The sequence below is a fragment of the Callorhinchus milii genome, unplaced genomic scaffold, assembly GCF_018977255.1.
Source record: "Callorhinchus milii isolate IMCB2004 unplaced genomic scaffold, IMCB_Cmil_1.0 Scaffold3, whole genome shotgun sequence".
In the NCBI taxonomy this organism is placed as follows: domain Eukaryota; kingdom Metazoa; phylum Chordata; class Chondrichthyes; order Chimaeriformes; family Callorhinchidae; genus Callorhinchus; species Callorhinchus milii.
This window is the reverse complement of record NW_024704744.1, coordinates 9,706,797-9,719,445: the sequence shown is the minus strand read 5'-3', so window position 1 is coordinate 9,719,445 and position 12,649 is coordinate 9,706,797. Positions and strand designations below refer to the sequence as shown.

Below are 12,649 nucleotides of genomic sequence, written 5' to 3'. Positions count from 1 at the left end.
AGTAAATATGTGTCCATTTCAAGCAGAGATAAGAGGAATTATAATGGGGGATAAGGATATGGCAGAGTTCCCAAATAAATACTTCGCTTCTGTCTTCACGTTAGAAGACACAAGACGTTTACCAGAAATAGAGATGAACCAATGGGCTAATGATAGGGAGCAACTTAGGGAAATTTACATTAGCAAAGAATTGGTGCTCGGGAAATTGTTGGCATTAAAAAGTGACAAGTCCCCTGGACCTGATGGTTTGCACCCTAGGGTTTTAAAGAGGTAGCTCATGAGATAGTGGAGGCCTTGTGCCTGATCTTCCAAAATTCTTTGGATTCTGAAACGGTTCCCATTGATTGGAAGATTGCAAACTTCACACCACTATTTAAGAAGGGTGGGAGAGAAAAGATGGGGAACTATAGACCAGTCAGCCTAACATAAGTGGCAGGGAAAATTCTAGAATCCTTAATTAAGGATGTCGTAGTGGGATACTTAGAGGATCACAATATGATTAGACAGAGTCAACATGGCTTTACAAAAGGGAAGTCATGCTTAGCAAACCTTTTAGATTTTTTTGAGGACATATCAAGTAGATTAGATAGGGGGGAATCAGTGGATGTAATATATTTAGATTTCCAAAAGGCATTCGATAAGATTGATCCACAAGATTAGGGCCCATGGAATTAAGGGAAATATATTAGCATGGATTGAAGAATGGCTAACGGGAAGAAAACAAAGAGTAGGGATAAACGGATCCTTCTCAGATTGGCGGGATGTGACTAGTGGAGTGCCACAAGGATCAGTGCTTGGGCCTCAACTATTTACAATCTACATCAACGATCTAGATGAGGACATCGAACTTAATATATCCAAATTCGAGGATGACACAAAACTAGAGGGAGAGTAAACACTGAGGATGACATTAAAAAAATGCAACGAGATAGATAGGCTAGGTGAGTGGGAAAATAGGTGGCAGATGAAGTGTAATGTAGGGAAGTGGGAAGTCATCTACCTCGGTGGCAAAAACAATAGAGCAGATTATTTTTTAGAAGGGAGAGACTAGATAGTGTTAGCGTTCAGAGGGACTTGGGTGTCCTTGTACACCAGTCACAAAAAGTTAGTTTGCAGGTACAGCAAGCAATTGGAAGGCTAACAGTATGTTGGCATTTGTTACAAAAGGGTTAGAATATAAGAGTAGAGAAGTCTTGCTGCAACTGTTTAGGACCCTGGTGAGACCGCACCTAGAGTATTGTGTGCAGTTTTGGTCTCCTTATTTAAGAAAGGATTTACTCGCCTTGGAGGGGACACAACATAGATTCACTAGGTTGGAACCAGGGATGAGGGGGATGGGTTATGAGGAGAGGTTGAACAATTTAGGCCTATATTCTCTAGAATATAGAAGAATGTGAGGTAATCTTATAGAAACCTATAAGATTATTAAGGGGCATGACAGAATAGATAGTGGGAGACTTTTTCCCTTGGTTGGAGAACCTATAACCAGGGATCACAGTCTTAAAATTAGGGGTAAGCCCTTTCGCACTGAGTTGAGGCAAAACTTCTTCACTCAGAGGGTAGTGAATTTATGGAAATCTCTACCCCAAAGGGCTGTAGATGCTCAGTCCTTGAACATATTCAAGAATGAGATTGATAGATTTCTTGAGGATAAAGGGATTAAGGGATATGGGGATAAAGCAGGGAGGTGGAGTTAGAATAGATCAGCCATGATCTTATTGAATGGCGAGGCAGACTCGAGGGACCGAATGGCCTACTCCTGCTCCCAATTCGTATGTTCTTATGTTCATATAGTACCTTATCACATCATTGAGACGTCCCAAAATGCTTCACAGAATATAACGTAAAGTGGATTGACTGTGCATTTGCTGCTACTAATACACTGTCAATCCACTTTACAGTGTATACTGTGAAGCTATAAATGCTGCTTATTGTGGTATGAATAAAGCACATTTCAAGTCTAATATAAAAATTATCCATAACTCATGTGGACTTTCACCATCAGTGCACCATTTCATCGCTCTCACTTGCCATCAAGAGTCATAGAAATTCAAGCTATTCCTGACCTGAAGACTGTTTTCTATTAAAATTTGCAAAATTACAGAAAAATCTTAAAATTTCTGTTTTAATTTGAGAGAGGTTTCTTTTACAAGAACTAAGGGGGAAAAACAGCTTCCAAATTAAGCTTGAATTTAAGATTTGTTTTGATAATTTAGTGCAACCTACAATTTTAAGGCAAAAATTTACAGGCTAAACTTGTAGGGTGAAATTTTGGTCTAAAGAATGCTCTGCATAATATATCCAAACCCATATCAAACCTAAGGCGGTAATACCATGCTACAAACTCAATCTACGCTCCGTCTGGCCACATCACAAATCCAATACATCTTCAGGACCTAGGTCAGAAATGTAATATTGCTACTGGTCCCTGCACCAGAAATTCCATAATTCATTAAGTCCTAAATCATCTTCAAACAGCAACAGAAATGGAAATGCCGTTTCAAGGCAGCAAAGGAAAAAGATGAGGGAAAACAGTCTTGTGAAGATTATAAATGGCAACACTGACTGCCTGCTTTCTGTAAATTTCTGGCCACAATCCAATCCACGGTTCATAAGACCCTGTTCTTGTACTGTACAGCATTACCTGAACCCATTAACTGGATTACTTTCCTGTAATTCACTGGCATCCATTATCTTTACATCCATTAAAGAGAGTTCATAGCATGGAAGGAGACCATTCAGCCAATTGTGTCTGTGTTGGTACCAGCTCTCTCATTGGAGATATCTACTCTTATCTTATTCCCCTGCTCTTTCCCCCAGTTGTCTGTAGTGTCTTTCATTGCTAGTATTTCCCAACAGTGTAACAAGTTTGAGTCATGCAAATGCGGACTTTTTCCAATTAAGTACATCATGAGGACCCGATGATGATGAGTGAAATACCATGTTCCAGTGTGGACTTCAGGTGGGTCAAAGAAAATTCTAACAGGACTTCTTACAAAAGATCCCATTAAGAACTAAGCTTTGCCCACAAAATATATAGTCCATCCACTTTAGAGTCTATTCTGTGAAGTGCATTGAGACATCTCAACCACACAATAAAGTTCTACATCAAATGCAAGGATTATTATTATTATATAATCCTTCCATTTGACACAGTGCATTTCATGTCATTGATATGTCTCCAAATGCTTCACAGGATTTCACTGTGAAGTGCAATCACTGTGTATTTTGTAAGCAAACAAAAAAAAACTGAAAATAAAGGACAGTGAAAATAGAAAAGCTGACTCAAACTACTCTGAATGCTATGTTATCAATTCTATTCAACTAGCTATTTTCAAATTCTATGTCATTGTTATTTTAATTATCCTTTTATACCCATCATCAACCTTGTAAAAGATGAGATAATTGTGGTGCCTGTTTATTTGTGGCAAAAAAAGGCTGCATTTTTATTAAAATAAATACATACTGGGTTGTTAAAGAAGAATAAAGAGGCAGAGCAGTGATTCATTCTTACAATTTATTTTGCTTATGACTTCATCATCAAAGCTTGAGTGAACTATCACCTTGTAACTCAGGAAGCTAATGTCCTGTGCCTGCATCATATTCGCCTAATGTTAGAAAAAACTATGTTGAAAATATGCTAAATAATAATCATAACAGAATTTGAGGCAAAAACAGCTTGTTCATGTTATTATTATTATAAATGCCTCCTGCATTTACAGGATAGATTTACAGGGCTAAAGTCAAAAAGCAAATCCAAACATGCTTGCCAGAGATATAAACCATTGCACACAGCAGTGTTCCACAAACATTCGTGGATTGAAGTTACCAATTTTTTAAATTTTTTTGAAGGAAACCCCTGAAAAGCAATCGCCTAACAACCAGGTTCCTACTTACTGCTAGGTAAACAGAGGTGTGTGGAGTAAGGAAACTTGCACAAAATTTATCCCTGCTGGGAACTGAACCTATGCTCTCACTGAGCTACATGACTCCACACAAAAATAAGACGAATTACAAATGTACTCTCTGTTGCCTTGAACATTATCAAACTACAAAATTTCTTTTTAAAAAAGAAACTTTACACATTCCTCTCAATTGAAAGAATTCAGCGCTCAGAGAATTACACATATTACAGTTTTGAAGCAAATATTGCAATTCGGTTCATTGAGATTTTGATACTCTTAATTTCCGCTCTGGAGCGTGAAACTCAAACTCCTAATTCCCTGATCTTTCCCGGTGCCCTTTCATTTGGTTCCTCTTCAAATATCTATCCAATTCTCTTTTAAATGTTGTTATGGTCTTGGCTTCATTACCCCACTTGTGAGAAAATCAATGCTTGTTTTCAAATCGTATTGTGTGAAAAAAGAAATCCTCTAAATCTACTTATCTCCTCAATCCTGAGTTTATAACCCTTTTCTTTGGTCCAGCAACTATGTGACATGCATGGGAATCCTCCACACTTCAGAATACGAAAATCAAACAACTAAGAGTTCCTGGTTTGAGTGGAAATTTCTCTGAGTCTGGAATAGAATGCGACTCACTCCACAAAACAACAACAAAAACAACAACAAGATTCCATTTATAAAGCGCCTTTCACGTCAGGAGGACGTCCCAAGGCGCTGCACAGTTGGGTCATGACCCGAGCAGGGGGGAAATGGTCAGGGTGAGGGGAGGGAAGGGAGGGAGCGAAGAGGGGGGAAATGGTCAGGGTGAGGGGAGGGAAGGGAGGGAGCGAGGAGGGGGAAGAGAGTCGAGAGGGGAGCTGAAGGCACGGTCAAAGAGAAAGGTTTTGAGACCGGCCTTGAGGGAGGAAAGGGAGGAAGCGGCGAAGGCACTGGGGGATGGAGTTCCAGAGCCTCGGGGCTGAGAGGCTGAAGGCCCGACCACCAATGGTAGGGCGATTGGGGCGGGGGACGTGGAGCAGACCGGAGCCAGAGGAACGGTGGGTACGGGCAGGTAGGTAGGGGGATAGTAGGTCGGAGAGGTAGGAGGGAGCAAGGCCGTGAATGGCCTTGTAGGTGAGGATGAGGATCTTGAAATCAATCCTCTGGGGGATGGGGAGCCAGTGGAGGCGAGCGAGGGTGGGAGTGATGTGGTCCCGTAGCCTGGTGCGGGACAGTACACGAGCTGCAGAGTTCTGAATGACCTGCAGCTTGTGGAGGGAGGTGGCGGGAAGGCCGGCGAGGAGAGAGTTCCTGTAGTCCAGCCTTGAGGTGACAAAGGCGTGAACCAGGGTTTCAGCAGCGTGAGGGGTGAGGTAATTCCGTAGTCTGGCGATGTTCCGGAGGTGATGGAAGGCGGTGCCAGTTGTGGTGCGGATGTGAGGGAGAAAGGACAGCTCAGGGTCGAACAAAACGCCGAGGTTTCTGACTGGCTTTGAGAGGTGGAGAGTGCAGCCTTGGATGCTGATGGTGTCAGCGCCTGAGGTGCGGAGGCGCTGACGTGAGCCAATCAGGAGGGCCTCGGTTTTTCGCACGTTGAGCTGAAGAAAGTTGTCTCTCGTCCAGGACTCGATGTCGGACAGGCAGGCTGTCAGGACATCGGTGGTCGTGGAGTTGAGAGTAGAGGAGGAAAGGTAGAGTTGGGTGTCATCCGCATACATGTGGAAGTTAACCCCATGTCTGCGGATGATGTCACCGAGGGGGAGCATATAGAGGGTGAAGAGGAGGGGACCGAGGACAGAGCCCTGAGGGACACCACATGAGACAGTACGGGGGGTGGAGGAGAAGCCATTCGTCGAGACAAAGTGAAGACGGTGAGAAAGGTACGACCTAAACCATTCAAGGACAGTGCCTTGAAGGTTGAGGCGGGAGGACAAGCGGTGGAGTAGGATAGCGTGGTCGACCGTATCGATTGCTGCCGATAGGTCGAGGAGGACGAGGAGACAGAGGGAGCCCTGGTCACAGATGGTCAGGATATCATTGGTGACCTTGACCAGGGCAGTTTCTGTGCTATGGGCAGCACGCAAACCTGACTGAAGGGGTTCAAAAAGAGAATGGGTGGAAAGGAAAGAGCGCAGTTGGGAGGCGACAACTCTTTCCAAGACCTTGGAGAGAAAGGGGAGGTTGGAGATGGGCCGGTAGCTTGATAGCTGCGACGCATCAAGGGAGGGTTTTTTCAGGGTGGGCTTGATGATGGCAGTTTTTAATGGAATGGGGACAGAGCCAGAGGAGAGGGACAGGTTGATGATGTCAGTGATGGCAAGAAAGTGGAGCTGGGAGATAAGGAGTGGAGTGGGGATGGGGTCAAGGGAGCAGGTGGTTGGTTTTAGGGATAGGATGAGTTCAGTGACAGAGGGTGGGGAAACGGGTACGAAGGTGTGTAGGGGAGGATGGGTAGGAGTCGGAGTGTGGGAGGGAAGGGGTGGGTGGTGGGTGGAAGTTGGAGGGGAAGTGACCGCGGAGCGGATTCCCTTGATCTTGGATTCAAGGAAATCCAGCATCTCCTCGCAGTGAAGGTTGGAGGAGATGACCTGCGCGGGGTGGCGGGGGGGACGGAGGAGTCGGGTTGTGGTGGAAAACAGTAGCCTGGGGTTGTTCTTCGCCTCCAGGATTATCCAGGACAAAAGGGCGCACCTTGGAAACTATTGAACATATTGTTGTGAGAGTCACGTAATGGGGATCTCGAGATGTGCGTTGTGGTATTCCTGGAGTTTTACAGCTAAAACCGTACAGCTTGTTTGTGCAATCACTATCTTATGCTCACTTGTTTCCAATAAATGTTAGCAAGCACCATTTTTAAAAAAGTCTCAGTGCAATTTCATTAAATTATTTTTTTAAATTAAATAAAAGTAATGTTAAAATCAATATCTGTTAAAGAAACACATAATCTATGTTTTACACTGTTTAATTCAAAATTTTCCTTATTCGGATTACAGTGAATAACAAGAACTTGAATTTATATAGTACCCTTCACAAGGATAGCATCTCGGAGCACTGTGAAATCTATGTCTTCTGTTCTACTGTCTTAATACATCTGAAAGCAATGGTATGGGTTTGCTTTTCAATCCCATTTAAAATGCAAAAGTCTATGAGGTCCCCTCTGAGTTGTCTTCTGCAATCCAAATTTGCAGCCCTAGCTTGTCAAGTTATTGCTCATAGCTCATTCCTCTAACGCTGGAGATCATCCTCATTGCTCTCCTCTGCCTCTGGCATCCGTAACAACCCCCCTTGTGTCGCTGCGACTGTATACAATATTCAAGGTGAGGTCTGACCAGAGCACTGTACAGCCTGAGAATGAGGTTTGGGTGCTTTGGGATGTCCTCCCGACGTGAAAGGCGCTCTATAAATGTAATTTTGTTGTTGTTGTTGAGGTGTGGAGATCTAACCTCAACTGATTTAGCAATATAGCCCGGCATCTTGTTTGCTCTGTTTATTGCTGTCACATATTATTTTGACATAAGTTAGCGACGAGTTAACTACCACCCAAAATCTCTATTAGGTTCCCCCTTGGAGCCTTCAGTCCTTTTCATGGACTACTTGTACTACTATTCTTGGATCCTATATGTAATAATAATAATAACAATAATCCTTGCATTTGATATAGTGCTTTTCACGTCTTCTAGATGTCTCAAAGCGCTTCACAAATTATACTGTAAAGTGAATTGACTGAAATATTTGTGGGCGAAATGTGACAGCCAATTAAGCACATCCACGTCCTATAAGCAGTCGTGGATTGATTGACCAAATTATTATTGTTTATTTTTCTTGAGAGATTATTATCAGGTGAGTGGAGTACGGAAACATGCCCAAGGTTTCGCCCTGCCAGGAATCAAACCCAGGTCTCTTGCTTGCAAGGCGAGTGCTTTAATCACTGAGCTACAGAACTTAACAACCTACTTTGTAGTAGCTTGCATTTATCAGTTTCAACAACAACAACAACAACAAGATTCCACTTATAGAGCGCCTTTCACGTCAGGAGGACGTCCCAAGGCGCTGCACAGTTGGGTCATGACCCGAGCAGGGGGGAAATGGTCAGGGTGAGGGGAGGGAAGGGAGGGAGAGAGGAGGGGGGAAATGGTCAGGGTGAGGGGAGGGAAGGGAGGGAGCGAGGAGGAGGAAGAGAGTCGAGAGGGGAGCTGAAGGCACGGTCAAAGAGAACTTCCTCTGCCAGTTACTGGCCCATGTGCATTCCCTACCAAACTCTCTTTGTAGGACCTTTACTGCCTCCTCTGATTCCACAATTCCCACCAATATGCTGTCATCTGCAAATTTAATCTTACACAAGGTCTGTGAATCAAAGTCATTAATATATCCAAAGAACAGAAGATGTCTCAGTACAGATCCCTGAGGCACCATGCTTAGTACCTCTCACCATTTTGACTTAGGTCCCTGAACAAAGACCTTCAGCCAATAATGAATCCACATCCATGTCTTGCAGTTGATACCCAGTGACAACAGTTTGTGAAGAAGTCTTTCATGCGGTACTTTGACAAAAACTTGTTTGCCAAAAGTCTAGATGTACTGCATCATATGGCTTCCCACAGTCGATTTGGGCTGTCGCCTCCTCAAAAAAGTCTATGAGATTGGTCAGACAAAACCTACCCTTTCTGAATACATGGCAGCTGTCAATTCTTAGACTATTTCTTAGAGATAATCTTCCACTTCCTTTCTAATCATTGATTCCATAATTTTTCCTATTAATGAAGACAGATTTATGGGTCTGTGGTTACCAGGTTTAGTTTTGTCACCCTTTTTGAATATGGGAATCGCTTCTGCTATCTTCCAGTCTATTGGAACCTCCCAGTCTGATTGACTCACTCTTAATGTCTGTCAGTGCTGGACAAATCTCCTGCACCCTGAGGTGCAGTTCAACCATCCCAGCATTTGTTAGTTTTAAGCCTATCCAGAATCTCAGTCTCCTTTATACCAGGAAGATTAGCAGATCGATTTCCGGGGGTAATACACCCTTAGAAAAATAAAATAATTTGATCACTCAATCCACGACTGGTTGTGGGACACTGGTGAGGCAGGAAGTAGTCATTTTATATTTTTGCTATCTCTTGTTCATTCTCTTTCTCAACCTCATTTGAATCCCTTAAATTTTTAAACATATTCCCTGACTACCCACTTACTATTATAATATTGAAAGAATTTTTTTAGAAGGGGTTATGTTTTGCATTTCGCCCACAAAATGTGCAGTCAGTTCACTTTGCAGTATATTCTGTGAAGCACTTTGAGACGTCTCAAAGTCGTGATAAGGAACTATATTAAATGCAAGGAGTATTATTTTTGCTGTAATGTCCCTTTCCAGTTTTCTCTTGGGTTCCCTAATCTCTTTATTAACTTTTCTGTACAGAATGTATTTCGCTCAATAGTCACCCTCTCCTTTCTCCCTGTAAGCTTTATAAATCTTCCAAGCAGCAAGCCAAAAAAAATTCAGATTCACCACAAAACAATTTAAATTGACACTTAACTTCTACAAGATAGCATAATTTATAAATTGTTTAATGGAAACAATTAGCTAAATTGGAATGAAGGAGAGGGGAGTTTTGCTTAAGGAGACTGACAAACACAAAGTGAATTCCAAGGTCGAAGTGCTGAGCTCTGGAACTGTGGGCCACTGTTTAAGCTTTTAAATAGGTTGACCCGCTGGATTGAAATAACTATAAATCAATGGACTTACAAGGAAGCTGCATTACCTCAGTGTAGTGAAGACACATGTTTGATAATGCGCTTATCGTGGTAATGAAGAAAGTATTTCATTCCTACTGTGTTTCCAATAACAATTTCTATTTTAATAGGGCCCCTTGCGTGGAGTGGTATCTCAGAGTGCTTTACAATATATTCTTTACAGTAAAAGTTTCTTTACAACAATAAAGCTTTATGGGGGCAAAAATCCTTTTTGATGCTAGCACTTGAAGTCTGACAATGCTCAATTCGAATATTTACGTTTCCTATCCGGGGATAAAAATTCCGTTCAGCATTGTGCACATCACTTTTGGTGATACCAATGTTTAATGGGATTTTCCTCTTTAGGTGTGTATCACCAAAGGCACTGTGCGACCTCCTGAAGACGATTGTTTTCCATGTGCGTGCTTGCTGTCTATCAATAGATTTAGTGACTGAAAAAGCTTCAAACCCCTCACTAGAAATGCAAGTTGTTGTTTTCAAGAGGAAACTAGATACATATTTAAAGAGTAATAATTACTGGACTTGAGAAGTTAAAGGTATCAATGGAAATGGAGAAAAGCGGGGTGGGGGCAAAGATAAACATTCTTCAGGTCATTTCAGTAGTTATGCTTAACATCATTTGAAAAAGTGGGTTCAGAGGAACAGTCAAGAGTCTTTTAGTTTGCTGTCCTCCAGCCTGCCGCAAGCCGTCACTCACCCCTGTGACTTTCCTATCAGGTCTGTCTTCACTTTGGGCTGAAGTACTCGACTATCTTTTCACTTAGCCAAGGTTAAAGTTACACTACACTAATCACACACATTTGAGGACATCAATGGTCTTCAACAGAATCCAGGCAACAGGAATCTGACACATTGGAAAATCAAATCCAGCAGTGTGTTATTCTAATCATGAAGGCTGTTCTAACTTGTATCTAATGGAACTCTTGAAGCATTATTGAATTTGACTGATGAGATGTCCTCTCCATTTAACTTCCTGGCTGAATATTCTTGTTTTCTTGTGCTGTCAATCTGAATTATTTGAGGTATTTATTTTTTCTTATTAATAATAATAATCCTTGTATTTGATATAGCGCTTTTCACATTTTCTAGACGTCTCAAAGCGCTTCACAAAATATGCTGTAAAGTGTATTGACTTTATATTTGTGGGCGAAACGCGGCAGCCAACAGCAGTGTCGCACAAACAGTCGTGGATTGAAAATGACCAATTTGTTATTGTTTCTTTGTTTTGGAGGGATTATTATTAGGTGTGTGGAGAAGGAAACTTGCCCAAGGTTTCGTCCTGTCTGGAAATGAACCCAGGTGTCTTGCTTGCAAGGCCTGTTTTTAAGGGTTTTGGACACTTGGCAGGGAATATAGCTTCTATTTCAAAATCGAGGAGGTAAGTTTACCTTTCACATTCGAAAATGACTCAAAGTGCTTTATGTAGACAGATTGGGGGGTCTGAGCTTGGTGGGAGATGAGGAAATGGGCAGTGGGCAGGGGAGGCAAGCAGAGTCTCCTTGGAGCTGAACTGGCTCCAAGGTGACATGCCTGGCAACGGAATGTCGGAATCGAGCCAGCCCTCTGTGGTGGTCTCGGTAGTCTGGTTTCTGAGCCAGGCGGGTCCACAGTACTCCAGGGCACTGTTGATGACAGCACAGCCAGCCTGGCTCATCGGCAGGACCTGGAAGGGTAGACAGGTCGCTGGAGGCAGGGAGTCATCCCACTCAGCTCCTGTTAACCATGCAAGCCAAATCCTAACAGGTAGATCCTAGCTGGACAAGCAATATCAATGGCAAGCTATACGGTTTTAGCTGGTTAGCCTCCAGCAGTACCCCAATGCACACTCTGGGGTTCCCAAGCCTTGGCTCTTGCAACCTGTGCCTAATACATTCCGGAATTAGGTAAGCAGGATGTGTCCCTCTAAGGAGAGAATGTGCATACCATGGGATGCATGTAAATCACAGCTTGGTTTGGATACTCTTAAGCAGGGTGATGATTTTCATGTTTCACCCGGCTGACCTCCCACCACACCCTCCAAAAAAAAATAAGCTGAGATAAGTAAGCTCGGAGTCCTGTAGCTCAGTGGTTAGAGCACTCGCTTTGCAAGCGAGAGACCTGAATTCAATTCCAGGCAGGGCGAAACCTTGGGCAAGTTTCCTTACTCCACACGCCTAATAATAATCCCTCCAAAACCCAAAACAATAATAAATTGGTCATTTTCAATCTACGACTGTTTGTGGGACATTGCTGTGCGCAATTGGCTGCCGCGTTCGCCCACAAATATACAGTCAATTCACTTTACAGTGTGTTCTGTGAAACGCTTTGGGTCGTCCTCCCAACGTGAAAAGCGCTATATCAAATGCAAGGATTATTATTATTATTATTATTATTATTTAATCAGCTTCAGGTGAGTGCAAATATGTCAATACATATGTTGATATGTTAATCTATGTTACAGCAATAGAGACAGAAACAAGGATAGCACATCTAATCTATTATCAAATGTCACAAATATTCACATTCAGCGGGATATTTTATTATTCGTAGTAATAATAATTATCCTAAAATTTGATATAGCACTTTTCTCGTCAGGAGGACATCTCAAAGCACTTCACAGGATTTACTGTAGTGTGGTAACTGTTTGAAGGAGAACGCACCATCCAATTTGCAAGCAACAATTAACCACAGACAAGCTATGAAGTGAATGATTGATTTTGTTTGAGGGATTGTTGGTCACTTCACCGGGAGCAACTCCCTTCTCTTTTCCAATAGTATTTAGAATATTTTTACTCAGTAAAATATTACCTTTTTTTTAAAAAATAAAAGTTAATTGTTATTCATTGAAATATCCATTCACTAACTTACCAAACTCTTTGGGCACAGTGATGGAGTACAAACATGTCTGGCCAGTGGTATAGTTGTGTGGGTAATTAGGTGACAGAACCACTCCTTGAGTTCCAGTGTACTGACCTCCACATGGAGCTGAAAGGGAAAAAAAATCAACATGGCCAATCAATATAGAGGAGACATGACAC

The 12,649-nt window shown here is 42.4% G+C and overlaps 1 protein-coding gene across 1 annotated transcript in view; it reads right to left on the bottom strand.

The window, feature by feature from the left end:
• LOC103179026 (CUB and sushi domain-containing protein 1) overlaps window positions 1-12,649 on the bottom strand; it is a 1,038,598-nt gene that overhangs the window by 189,360 nt on the left and 836,589 nt on the right. The window contains exon 31 of the mRNA XM_042332909.1: window positions 12,480-12,596. Coding sequence (XP_042188843.1) covers window positions 12,480-12,596 — 117 coding nt within the window. The remainder of the gene's footprint in view (window positions 1-12,479; window positions 12,597-12,649) is intronic.